At 45.3% G+C, this 14,545-nt stretch overlaps 1 protein-coding gene across 3 annotated transcripts in view; it reads right to left on the reverse strand.

Moving 5' to 3' along the window:
- The window catches only part of LOC114796685 (E3 ubiquitin-protein ligase SH3RF3-like), a 120,864-nt gene that overhangs the window by 38,394 nt on the left and 67,925 nt on the right, over positions 1 to 14,545 (reverse strand). The window contains exons 1-2 of one of the 3 annotated variants that reach the window (XM_028991100.1): positions 8,726 to 12,027; positions 3,516 to 3,791 (exon numbers count right to left, since the gene is read on the reverse strand). In XM_028991100.1, the coding sequence (XP_028846933.1) occupies positions 3,516 to 3,791; positions 8,726 to 8,800 (351 nt within the window). In that variant the 5' untranslated portion in view covers positions 8,801 to 12,027. Of the gene's footprint in view, positions 1 to 3,515; positions 3,792 to 5,312; positions 7,207 to 8,725; positions 12,028 to 14,545 lie in introns of those variants that run through there. The other 2 variants (XM_028991101.1, XM_028991099.1) reach the window with 2 other exon arrangements.

A 14,545-nucleotide genomic window follows, 5' to 3' on the forward strand; every position in this document is an offset into this window, starting at 1 on the left:
CTCAAGGCCCCGAGTGAGCAAACCGAGTGAGCAAAGGAAGACACTTTTTAAATATTATTTGTTGATGGTTGCAGCCTGAAAGGTTTCAAATGCAATCCGTAACCCCGGCATCTTCACAACCGGAAACAAGGAAATGAGGTAAGCATTTCGCCTGGCCAGCCTCATTAGCCCCCTGAAGATACACGAAACTCGTGCCAGAAAGTGTTTACTGGTCAAGTAAGTGCAAAGGGTCGCAGTGATTGGACAAAATTGCAAACCCATGCCAAATGTGCATTAAATTTGTTGCTGCAAAAGGAAAATACACTTGCAGGTAAGCTATGATGTGTGTCAAAAGTTTTCTTTGAAGTTTCATCTCCTGTATACTTTCTAAACATGACTAATCTGAATTAACTTCATTCCAAACGTGAAAATAAATGTGAGCATGTAGATGTGTGTAGTGACGTGCCACACTTTAGGCCACTGGGGAACGAGGTGAGTGAGGAGAGCTGCGGGGGCAGGTAGATCATTTGTCTGTCTGGACTGAGTGGGCAGAGACGTCTAGACGCCCGGGATCCATGGGTTCTGCATGCCCCCCACCCTATACTGTCTGGTGTTCTGGGCAGAGCTAACAATCTGCTGTGGGAGAGCAGGGTGGGCGGTAATTGGTGTGGATTGGTGGCTGACACAGGGCCTGGCCCTCATTACAAAGCATGAGAGAGAGAGAGAGAGAGAGAGAGAGAAAGAGACCACAGATTAAGCATGGGTGCAAAACAGTAAGGTAAACATGCACGAAAGCGAAGCGACGAAACTGCCCATAATCCATTTTTCTAAAAGCCTTCCCATTTCAGCTTCCAGGTCAGCCTAATGGCACAGAATTAACGATAATGAAGATAATCCTTGGGCAGAGGAGGGCTGCACTAAGGCAAAACTGCTGTCTTGGCTCGGCCTTAGACAAGGGAATCCGAAACGGATCGATTCCTCCCTCACTGGTGGGACAAAGAGACCTCGGCATGTTCAGGTCGGTTGGGTCAGCTTTCATCACAGCCTACGGAGGTTACTGTGTTGCCTCATCCTCCCAGCCATAAATCTTGTCATCTGTTGCAAACAGCGTATTTTTTTCTATGATGATGCGGCGGCAGTGGATGGAACGTGTTAAGTTGTAATTATTGCTTTTAAATATTGATAAAATGCTTTTGACCAACTGAATGAGCTGCGGTGAATGCAAGCATACAAACACGGTATGCTGCAATCAATACTGATAGAAGTGCTCTATCGGATCAGAGGACTGAAATTGGTGACCCTTAGATTCATTTTTATTGTATTATGATCACAGACTTCACAATTTCACCCGTTTCATGTAGAATCATATGATGGGACATTCCTCTCTTTTTTAACTGTTTAGTGTCCTTTTATATTCGGGTCAATGTGATATGATTAGAAATGTTTACTTGTAATTTATAACACATCCTGACTGCTGAAGCCACCGAACATCCATAGAACCTGTCTGAGACCTCCTCAGCCCCCCGCCTCACGTTCTGTCTCTCAGAAGGCTGTCTGTGGTCCAGCACAGCGCCTTCTCCTCCTCCGTTTCTTCCGGGAAGGCGTGGGGAGGGATGGCCGAGCGCAGCCGGCGCAGGCTTGGCCTCCAGTAATACACTGGCTCCAGTGTGTTCAGACGGCAAGATGAGCCAAGATAAACAGCGCCAAACAAATGATGTGCTTTGAAATGGAGACGGAGTGGTTGTGAATACAAATCAGGTGTTTATGCTGCAGATCCACAATTGAACGATCAAGTGTGAGCTTCTCCCCCCACCGGATATGTGCTGGGGGTTGGGGATGGAGGGAATTTGAGAGGAAAAGATACAAAATACAGAACGCAAGAGAGATGGATACAGAGAGAGAGACAAAAGAGAGTGAAAAAAAAGACAAAGAGGCATCAGACTGACAGCCTGAGATTTGAAGAGATGGAGACAAAGGAAAAAAGTGATGTATACAGAGAAAAGAGGGAGAAGGACAGATAAAAAAAAAGAGACAGAAATAAACAGACAACGTTCAGACAAAGGGAGAGAGTGAAAGAACCAGAGGGTAGAAACAGAGATGGATCTGATAAAGGGACTCGAAGGAGGGAGGGGTGGTTCCGAAAAGCTTCATGACCTATAAGTCTCAATATCAGATGTCCTTAAAACAGTCTAATCTTGATGATCCCTACCAGTGGCATAAATGTCAGGTAAATTCAAATAGTTTAAGTGAATAATGGCTATGATAATAGTCCCTCATGTGGACGTTGTCTGGTGTGCAGGAGAACCTTTATGCTGGCAAAGAGATGGTTGGACGGGGACGGGACTTCTTCATTTTTGCCCCCAACTTGTAACGTGTAACAGCCAATGCTTTATCCATTCCAGTCGCATGATGCTAGATGTTTAGCCTCACGTTAGATGTTTGTCCACACAACCACCAGGAACAATCAATGTTTTTTACATCACTGTAATGGGAATTTCATTAAATCTCATATCCAGCAGACGCCTGGACGAGGACATTAATATCTCCACTGTGCAGCCAAAATTCCATGTTTTCAGGTGAGGTTTCAGTGGCCTAGTGGGTAAAACACTCTCCTCTGAACCAGAAGACCCAGGTTCAAATCCCACTTACTACCATTGTGTCCCTGAGCAAGACACTTAACCCTAAGTTGCTCCAGGGGGGGGACTGTCCCTGTAACTACTGATTGTAAGTCGCTCTGGATAAGGGCGTCTGATAAATGCTGTAAATGTAAATGTTTCAGGTGATATCAGAGAACGTCTGCGTAAAGAAAGGAAACAGCCTGCTGAGGTCTGCAAACGGAGCTTTAAACGTGGAAGAAGCTTCTGGTCTATCAGTTTATCTGGCTGACAAGCTCTTTGATGCAGGTGACCGCATGCAATTACTCTACCCGCTCCCTTAATGAAGCTGTAATGAGAGAGGGGCTTAAGGTGAGGAGTGAGAATTCTGCACAGCAGGCAGAGAGGAGAAATAAGCTGAGATCTTAACCAGGACACCAGATGTCCAGGTTTTGGTTCGTAGTTCAAGGCTGGAAATGACATTATTTTCATTTAATATAAAGTATTTGTTGTTTTAATTCAAACGAATGTATTTTAGGTTTCATGTTAATGATGCTGTTTAAGATGTCAAACCCTCCTTTTTCATAGATGCATAGTGTTTATGGACTATGGGGCATGGGCAACACAATGTGACAGGTGACACTGAGCAAACACAATTTATGGAACAAGGAAATTTGATTATTCAATTGGAATATCTATGCATAAGAACAATATACCTTGCAACAACATGTACCAAGTTAAAAAAAATTAAATATATATATCATATATTATACACACACACACACACATACAAAATACTTCCAGTGATCCAAGTGTATTAGTACAAATGTAGGCTACTACAAATGTGTTGCATTTTGTACAGTTTAGGGAGTAAATACATGTATTCACATTGCAGTAATATACCAATAAAGAAAGAAATACCAGGATAAGACAGAAAAGTACCTTTGTGAAGGCCAGGCAGTCTTTGTCCTGGTCTTTATCCTTGACCTCAAAATCGTAAAGCGCCTTCCCCTGCGGTGGGGTCTGGGAAAGGGGCTTGATGCATTGGATGTAACTGGCGGGCAGGAAGCCATGGCTGCCGTTCAGCTCCCCGTGGTACCAGTTCTCATCCACCTTTCGGCGCAGGATGATGATGTCACCCTTGTTGAATTTGAGGTCGCCCGGCTCCTTCCCCTCGTAGCTGTAAAGCGCCTTCCCACAGGGCAGCTGTGGCACATTCTGGGGGGGAGAGAGAACAAATTGTACAAATATGGAAGAATTCAATCCATAAAGAGAGACATAAATATGGTGGTGTCAGATTTTATTGTGGTTTACTACTTAGTTGTGGCTGCAGTGGCTCACTTTCTTACTGGCCTTCATTATGTGATCACTGTGCGCTGACTGAAGAGAGAAAACAGAGGCTGGTATACCTGTAACTACTGCAGTTATATTTGGCGGGAATTTAATTATGACTTACTTTGAAAACCAACCATACAGGTTTGTCATTTTTAGTATACTGGCCATATAAGAACAAAAGAATTCTGTATGCACAAAGACTAATATCACGGTTTTTGTCTGTGTAAAATGCTGTATATAGCCGGGTATACTGAACTGAAGAGCTCATATCAAAAGTGTAGTGATTGTCATTGTGATACACAGCAGCACAGCACATGGTGCACACAGTGAAATGTGTCCTCTGCATTTAACCCATCACATTTGGTGAGCAGTGGGCAGCCATGACAGGCGCCCGGGGAGCAGTGCGTGGGGACGGTGCTTTGCTCAGTGGCACCTCGGCGGATCGGGATTCGAACCTTCTGATTACAGGGCCGCTTCCTTAACCGCTAGGCCACCACTGACCCTCTCTTTTTTCTAAAATTAAACTTTTAAAGCATTATAATATATCGTCAGATTCTTACCAATACATGGAGGTATGGGGTAAATAAACCCTTCAGTAGCATCAGTACAGTTTAGGAATACACACACAAGCTCACACACATCCACTCTATGACCAAATGTATTTTAAATAAGGATGTATTTGAGTTTGAGAAGAGCCCGCAGTTCTTTCTTTGAAGAGGGAACATCTCCAAAAAATCAGACTGACGCAAGGTTCAGGAAACCCTCACACCAGGGCGCAGTTAAAAGCGATCACACTAAAACATTTTTTTTGCCAACATCCTGTGATAAGGTGGAAATGGCAGCACCGAAATGTTCATGTGTGCCGCAGTGAAAAGGGTGCCGTCTTGCCCTGTTACCCAGTTAATTAGCCTTTCATGACCTCACGATCACTTCCTGTTCCACATGCAAACGCCCCCAGCCATGGCGGCCTATATAGGCAGCGTCTTCTTATACTGATCAGTAACCGCCGCGCTTCAGACCCAGAACATTTTAAAAAGAAACATAAAATGTCCCAGCCGTCTTCTACCTTCGCCATTGTACTGGAATAAGATAAAAAAAGAATTTTAATGAAGTGCAATTAAACTATTAGAGGAATGTGGGTTGGATATTAGCAGTCTGACGGTGTTGCTGTTAGACGGAGCAGATCATTCTAGGCAAGTTTCATCCAAACATTGTCCCAGCAGTGAGTCTGCCGCCCTGCTAATCACAGGTAAAACGTCCTTGCCCCGCCCCCTGCGCCAGCCTGTGGAACTGAGCTGAATCGGCGGTACCCCTGCTGCCCGATGAAACATTCAGACGGTAACGACGTGGGATAACAAGCGTGTAAGGATGTGAAAGTGGGACGGGGGGTTCGGAGCGGCTCACCTCGCGGCCGAGGGGAACGGGTCTGGCCACCGGCTGTTTGTAGCTCATGAAAGAACGACTCGGCATCACTTATTAATGCTGCGGGGGAGAAGGGCCGGGTCGGCACCGCTGATAGAGGGAGGGGAGAAGAGGAAGGAAGGAGCACAGGAGCCCGGAATGACAGATTATAGCGGGGAAGGGAAAGCGGCGCACGCCCATCTATCGGCTCATTACACACGCATCACGATACTCTAATGCGCAACACATTTCTTTCAGATTGCATTAGCAGCGCTTCAGAGGCTGTCACCGCCTCCCTCTGCGTGTGTTTGTGTGTGTGCTCAGCTGGGGAGAGAGAGCTCGCACTTGACCACGGTGGCACTTCGCGATCACAGCGGGACACTCTCACCAGTGGCCATTTGAAACGCCGGTCCGCGGGTCACGTTGATTCTGCCCGTCTCCCCCGGCCTTGTGCTCGGCGTGGGTTCGAGGTGAATCGGCGAGACGTGCGGCCGCCAACAAACAAGCAGCCTGCCGCGGCTTTAACCAGGCTGACAGACAAACTGTCACGGACGCCGTGCTGGCCACAGGGCCCGCGGCCGCCCAGGGAAGGGGCCGGAGTCGGCCATCTTGGATGCCGCGAGCTCATCATGTTTACTCCGTTGAGAGCTGTTTATCTCTCTCTGTCCAATCCTCGCACTGACCCCCAGGATATTTTATCTTAAATTTAAGACTTTTTAAGACCACTTTAAATGAAATTTAGGACCATCGTCGCAACTTTCCTGGCATATTATGGACCCGAGCCCTACAGGGGCGAAGGCCCTATTGTGTATATATATATGAAGATTATTATTATTATTGGAGGTTTTAAGATAAGATAAGATAAGATCAACCTTTATTAGTCCCACAAGAGGGAAATAGCTTTGGCAATTTTTGAGGCCTTTCCCATGCTCAAAAACTGTTCAAATTTGCTGTAATCATCCTCATCAAACATCCTGAAAATTAAAGGCATATTCAGGGAGATGCCCTGATCACACCCGTGTAAAAATATTGGCAGCTTTGTATAGCGGCACCAACTGGTCGCAGAAAGGATGAGGTTTTAGTTTTCCGTATTGCGCTCAGACAAGGGTCATCCAAATCATGTGAAATTTGGGCAGAATGTTGTCAAGAAGTTTCCTGTGGAAAGACCAACAAGCACCAAACCTGGTACACACGTGTATCGTCTTAAGACAAACACATTTCTAACTGACTTCCCTGCACTAAAAGGCACGTGCCAAACTTTTATGCTGAGCTCTTTCCACCAACATCCCATAAACACCAACATTGCTCAGCATCGAGGCAACAAATTCAGCATTCCATGTGTCAAAAATCTTATTTTTATCTTGAAAGGTATGACTGTGAAGATGCTTTAAGTTGACCTGTTATTTATTATTATTATTGACTATTGACCAGAGTTTCTTTCTGGCTGTGGCATTTTACTTTATACGTCTAAAATTCTTGAAGTGAAAACTTGAAAATATGGCCTCATATTTTGGGACCCGACGAGTTCAGCCCACCACTTGTGCCCCGCATCGAAACGTGTCAAGCCAGCGAGCAGTCTCACGCTCGCTCCCCCGCCTGGACCTGCTGCCCATCACATCCCTGGGCCCACTCCATGCACAAGGGGTCCTGCTGGTGCGCCTGGTAGAGTACACGTGTTTTTTTCTTATTTTTCGTTCCACAGTTCACCTTGGCAACATTAGTCAAAACAGTCCACAATTGGATTTATGAAAACGTTGAACATCAGAACACCGATCTCTGCAGAGGAAACTATTTTGTGAAGATCACCTCCCCCTGTCACTGGGCATCGGGGGGGTAATAACACCGCTGGACACCCTGCTACAAGACGGAACGTTTAATAAACAATCCAATTTCTGCTCCACTCCTCCCGGTGCTTGACTTTGGGACGCACCCTGCGGATTTAATAAAGAGTGTGGAGGCGGGTGCGATTGCATGCCCCATCTCCTTCCGGCACATGGTCCAGCGGAGACTCCATGTGGCCCCATGATTGCAATTATTCTAAAAAGACCTTTAAATATTAATACACTGGATGTCAAGCTGAAACGAAAAATTATTACCCATGAAGCATTTCTTAACTCAATGGTAAGACATTTAATTTCACTTCATGTCATGTTCTACACTTCAGAGCTTTCATGTGGCAAGGTGACAAATGCTTTAGGGAGATGAGTGTTGTAGCATTGTCCTTGGGAAACCTGTGACATTTATCAGTAATATAATTAGAAGTTGTTGACACTGAGGACCTTTTTCTGATAGGAAACACGAGGAGAAGGACTGAAACGTCTTTAAACAGCGCTTCACTCATTTGAAAACATGCCTTATTAATAGGAGCTCTCACACTGGCAGCAGACACCAGCCACTCTAATGGGGCTCCGAGAACAGCAACTTCCTTATTAACTACCACGCTGAAGCATTTCACCATGTTCAGTACACACTGAGCAGAAGAATTCATAAACACAATGCAATACGTGTTAATGTGGTAAGAGTAAAATCAGTATCTTGCGTTAACCTGAACAAACAACTGTATAATTGGCTGCATATATTAAATGTATAGGAATTTAACTGTATTGTCAATTAATTAAAGTGAAGTGATTGTCACATGTGATACACAGCAGCACAGCACATGGTGCACACAATGAAATTTGTCCTCTGCATTTAACCCATCACCCTGAGTGAGCAGTGGGCAGCCATGACAGGCGCCCGGGGGGCAGTGTGTGTGGACGGTGCTTTGCTCAGTGGTACCTCAGTGGCACCTTGGCGGATCGGGATTCAAACCGGCAACCTTCAGATTACGGGGCCGCTTCCTTAACCGCTAGGCCACCACTGCCCGGAATGATGGAATGAACATATGAATAATTGAGACTATTTGATATTTACAGAAGTACATATGTAAATTACTGAGGTGTCTCAGATCTGTAAGAATACACACATACACACACACACACACACACACACACACACACACAGAGGCTGCCCCTTAACACACTGCATAGACCAGCAAAAGAACGGCTCTGTCAGTGCTCAAGTACGACATGCCAGGCTCAGTTTGTGCCCAGTATTTATAAACCAAACACAAAGATCTATTGTTGCTTTGATCTAACCGTTGCTTTGTGGCCTTTACATGACCTTTGCCGAGCTTTATTTAACTCTGTCTTACAAAAAATGTGTTCAGTGCGCACTGCAATATTTTCTCTTCATAGGAGTACAAATGTGCAAATGCAGCATGGCCGATTGCATGTTCCTACCAGTTTGTATTGGGGGGGGGGGGGGGGGGTACAATGAAGCCTTGCATGTCTGTGTATGTGTGTATTAGTATAAACCAGACTGTTTGGGCAGAGGAGCAGCCCCTTGACCTCCACCCCTGCGGGAGCACCGGGTACCTTCTTGACGTCATCTGTTGGCATTATGCGCCTCCTGCTCGCGACTAAGAGCTGTGGCCTCGACTCATTCAGCATCGCAGAGTGCCTCTTCACCCGCCCATTCTGTTTCCAGCATGTGGCAATCGTCTACACATTTGGCAAAAAATGGCATTTAAATTTTTTTTTTTTTAAAGGGAAACTTTAAAGGGACAATACATAAGGCACAAGCCACACGATGTGAGTTATGTTCTATTTCACTCATTAACACTAATTGATTCATAGAACTTCGTTAGAAGTCTATGGTAGGGATGCACCGATCAATACATATATGGAATATTTATCTATTCAGTTAAATTCTAGGTTATTAAATGTTTTATATGCATGTGCGCACTGCATCCTGCGAGCCATGGCAGTTTAAGCCGGTTACAGACCGAACATGTCCAGTCCATCTTAGACCCTCAGCTGGTCCACTTTAGTGACATAGAGTACAGGTCAAAAGTTTGGACACTACATTGGAATCTACATTTGTAGATTCAGTGAGAATCTACAAATGTAAATGGGGATGAAAATGAAGAAAACACATTGAATGAGAAGGCTGACAGTATACTGACAGTATAAAATGTTTCTGACCGCAGTGCTGTACGCTTATATTATGTGCTTCCATATGACTTGGTAATTTTGAGAAATAGAGCTCCACAGTGTCATTTATAATGCATAAAAAAATTAAAACAGAAAACATGGTTGGTGGGCTTAGAGTTGTAGTAATGACAAAGGGCCCATAAAAATTTTGTAAAATGCACGTATATTATGCAAGAAAGGTAGTACTAACAGTAGCTACATTTGCTCATGATATTCATGTGATTGTAATATTTTTATGATAAACAATATTTAATCATAATATCATGCACACAAAAAAATATATTCATCTCACATACAGGCACATTCACAACTGTACTAAAGACCATACACACAAATCCCTAGAGAAGATCATATCACTCCGTCTAGCTGCTCACAGTCCCACACCCCAAAAAATCTGTTCAGCAACCTTCTGTGCAGTGGTCTGCCAAAGATGCTTCAGCACAGATGTGGAACAAGCCAGTCAGGAGCGCTGGTTCCCTCCTGGGCTGCTCTTTGGACTCCACCGAGAAAGCGGATCAGAGGAGAATGTTGGCCAAACTTACATCCAATCCTTCTCAGACCTTTCAGGAGACAATCATTTGACAATCTGATAGCTCCTCCAGCCACAGTGTAAGAAGGAAGGCATGGATGGGTCGGATGGATTGGATCCGTCCGTTTTTACAGTCACAAAAGTGTTGCTGTGTAATATATTAATGTCATAACCACACTGCCAGTGTTGTGTATCAGATGGTGACCTGAATGCAACACATCCTCTCCCTGCAGGACCGAGAGAGACAAGTGCAAAAGGACGAAAACACATAATTGAGTTCATAGCACCGTTCCAGTGCATACATGAACCCTGAACACCAGACCGCCGTGACCTGCAGCATTCTGGGTCGACACTATCAGAATTTCCACCGAGGCAGATGGTGCGCCCGCTCGCTGGCTTGAGGCACCAACGTGGGTTATTATTATTATATTTTACCGCACAAAGCACTCTCCACTCCTTACGGCCCCTTCGGCACTTTGCCCGTCTCCTGAGACACCGGCCTCTCCTCTCCTCTGCGCGCGCTGACAGATGTGTTAATGTTGTTTTCCCGGGCGGAGGTGAAGCGCGATGCTGCTGAGAGGAGCGGTGCGGCCCAGGCCTGGCCTCCTGCCACAGCTTACGGAAGGCATCTCAAGCATCCTCAATGGGCTGAGGACCTCTCACAACAGCCTGTGTGTGTGTGTGTGTGTGTGTGTGTGTGTGTGTGTGTGTGTACTCTTCTGTACACCTGCAGCTGCACATCCGAGCTTCTATATATTCTACCCTATCCGTCCACTTTAGAGACCTGCAATACACATTGCTGAGCATATCTGCATGTAGTGGTGTGTAGCAGCTTAGTGAGAAACACACTCCCCTATGAACCAGAATCCCACAAAATCCCAGGTTCAAACCCCACTTACTACCATTGTGTCCCTGAGCAAGACACTTAACCCTGAGTGTCTCCAGGGGGGGGGACCGTCCCTGTTACTACTGATTGCAAGTCACTCTGAATAATGGCATTTTTCTCGGCACTTCCACTTTTTGAGAATACTGCAGCATCTACAACATACAGATAATGGCGTATAATTTTTCCAACATTAAATGTAGGGTGTTGGGCTATTTTGAATTAACAGTGAATAAGTAACCTGGACTGCAAACACTCAGGGCATTATTGGGTATTGCACAGACTGTCTGTAATAAGTTGGTGCATTTTTCTTATATACAAATATTCATCTTACCGCTGTGTGTTGATAGGATTTGTGTGTATGTGTGTATGTGTGTCTGCATGTATACAGTCTCTGTCAGATCCTGCAGCCGTTTCTTTGATTCTGACAGTGACAGACGTGGACAGGAAGCGCTTAGAAAGGCTGCGAATGAAAAGCAGTGTGTCAGGCGCGATAGGTGCGAGGAGAACGCAGCGCTGGTTTTTATTAGTGCTACCGAAAGCCTTTCTCAAAAAAAAAAAAAAGTTTCTCTCAGCCTCAACGCGAGCGAACGAGACTCCCTGAGAAGCAGCAGAGCGTGGCGCCTTTCATCTGCCGCCGTACAGCAAACAATAAAGGAAATGAACAATCAAGAGCCAAATTCTCTACACTTCATCACAACAGCCTTTTTTTTCCCCGGCGTGGAGGGGGGCAGACAGCTGGCGCAATTAAAGTTAAACAAAGACGGGAAGCAATTAGAATGCCTTCGCCCGAGCCCTGCATATGCAGCCAATTTGAGTGGGAAAGGCCCGGCGCAGCTACTCTCTCTTCGCTCCCGCCTCCCGCCGCATGTGGGGGTGCGGACGGGTCAGCGGGAACATGATGGCCGGGACGAGGCGGCGGTGGTCAGTGCAGCAGATGTTCCGTGTCAGCGGGCGCCTCCCGAGGCGGCGGATTAGAGCGCCGGCCCGGATGCGGCCGTGGGCTGAGTGAGGCGCCGCGTGAATCCACTGGGCCCGGCGATGGTCCCCGAGCGGCTTTACACACATCATCTGCTGCCTCTGTTCAAACTAAACACACACCTTACTAACAGGAGCACAATAACATACATACAGATACACGTATTCCTTCTCATTTGCACACAGTGCAGAAAACATACCAGCGTAATGTCATGTAAAGACATCTCATTTAAAAATGTCTTTAAACCAAACATTATGGAGCCATGGTAAAATATATATATATATATTTATAAACCAATATACAGTACAGGCCAAAAGTTTGGACAAATCTTCTCATTCAATGTGTTTTCTTTATTTTCATGACCATTTACGTTGGTAGATTCTCACTGAAGGCATCAAAACTATGAATGAACACATGTGGAGTTATGTACTTAACAAAAAAAGGTGAAATAGCTGAAAACATGTTTTATATTCTAGTTTCTTTGCTCTGATTATTGCTTTGCACACTCTTGGCATTCTTTCGATGAGCTTCAAGAGCTTCATCACCATCTCGACTGGGTTCAGGTCTGGTGACTGTGGAGTCCAGGTCTCCATTTTTTGTTAAGTACATAACTCCACATGTGTTCATTCATAGTTTTGATGCCTTCAGTGAGAATCTACCAACGTAAATGGTCATGAAAATAAAGAAAACACATTGAATGAGAAGGTGTCCAAACTTTTGGTCTGTACTGTGTGTGTGTGTGTGTGTGTGTATATATATATATATAATGCTGTTAAGATAAAAGTGTGCACCACCCTAAAAGAGTTATCATGGGCTGAACCAATCAGTAATGTACCAGGAAATGTTATTAAGCCGCTGCTTCTTTGTGATTCATTTACAAAAATGTTCTGAAAAAAAAAACAACAAAAGAAATTATAACTGAGACTGAGTTTAAAAAAAAAAAAAAACACGCTGGAGCTAATTAGGCAAAAATGCAACATTTTTACGGCCATACCACACAGGAGCCCAAACTCCAGACTCTATCCGTCTATCTGCCTGCAATAAAATGTAAAGGTTGGCAAAGCAAAACCATTCAAAAGTGTGTATATGTTTGGGTTTCTGTGGCTTTTTTTTTATTTTCCCTTTGGGCCAATTTTGTTGTTGCCGTATTTAGATGCTATATAAGATTCGTATGGGCTCAGCAAGTTTTCCCCAGACAGAGCTTTAATAGCACCTTCCCACTGGCTGTTCAAACGCTGCTCGGTCGGCCAGACTGCCAGCGCTAGTTTTAGGGGGCTGTTTATTTACATGTAGAGCGTCAAATGGGGTTTAAACAACTAACTGCTACCGTGCTGGCTGATTACACACACACACACACACAATTTCGCAACTCAGTACATCTGTCTTTTATAATCATCTGCCTCTCGCCTCAGGTCAACACACACACACAGGTCAAGAATTTGTAAAAGCTACTGTCTCACCTTGGGCTACAGGAAGAACTGGCCTGGTGAAGTGAACCCTTCAAGACGTCTCCTACCTGTGCTTTCTGGGAGTTATGCTGCATTGGAAGGAAAGACTCTGACCCCGGAAGGCTGCCCTCGCCACCCAGATCTCAGGGAGCAGAGAACTGGCTGTGGGAGTCCATAAACACCTCATTATCACCCCATCATTCGTACCCGCCGCCAAGCGCTTCTACATCATGGCAGGGAAATGACATTTTCATGTCACGGGAAAAGGCCAGGCCCGGGCAGCTCAGCATTCACAAGGAAGTTATTAGTCAAGCTGCCGCGATTCGGAAAAAGCACCATGGGACCACGGGCTGGCAGCGGCCGAGACAAATGGTGAACTTAAGAAATGACAACAGCGTCTCATTTTTTAAATCAGGGACGGACGGACGCCTGCCCAGCCTATGCTCGCTGCGTCGGGGGAAGCCCATGGAACCCGGGACATTGCAGATTTACTGTGGAAAGGCTAACGCACCACAGCCTTAAGTGAGTAATAATTATCCTGGTTTCCAGTCAAGCAGCAGCTCTGGAGCGCTGGTTTCGGCTTGTACGGCAGAAATAAAGGGCATCTAGGCTTCCGAGTGGTAAGAGAGACAGATATGTCACTCCTACAAACCTTTTTTTTTTTTTTTTTAAATATTAAAAGGCTCCACCAAGAAGCTTTTCAAGAAACCAGATGAAAGTGCAAAGGCAAACAAGTGTAGCTCCATGCCTGTGCGGAGTGGAGACGGCCGGTTGGGTAATACAGGTATGGTGCCAGGGAAAACAGCGAGCTGAGGGTTTTGTGTGCTTCGCTGGGCCGCTGCCACGACCGCTGCTGTTGGCTACATTTGTAGTCGTGTTACTAAATCACATCCTGGATTACGGGGGAGTCCAATGTCAACAGACACTCCGCAAGCACAAGATGGCGAGGCCATGTTATTTTTTCATTCCTTGTGGGTTGGTTGGCTGTTATGCTAGTTAACATGTAAAGGAATAGCAATGGCTTCACCCCTGAACGTCACGAGGACACCCACTCTGTGTCTTCGTTGTTTGTACATGTAAATAGTCGACACCAAAATTTATACAAAGAAATAACATATGTGACCTTTCACATGTTACTCCCTATTATCACAAATAAATACAATCTTTACATTTACATTTACATGATTTACCAGACGCCCTTATCCAGAGCGACTTACAATCAGTAGTTACAGCGACAGTCACCCCTGGAGTAATTTACGGTTAAGTGTCTTGCTCAGGGACACTGGTAGTAGCCCAGTGGGTAAGACACTCGCCTGTGGACCAGAAGACCCGGGTTCAAATCTCACTTACTACCATTGTGTCC

The sequence above is a fragment of the Denticeps clupeoides genome, chromosome 9 (assembly GCF_900700375.1).
Source record: "Denticeps clupeoides chromosome 9, fDenClu1.1, whole genome shotgun sequence".
Lineage (NCBI taxonomy): Eukaryota > Metazoa > Chordata > Actinopteri > Clupeiformes > Denticipitidae > Denticeps > Denticeps clupeoides.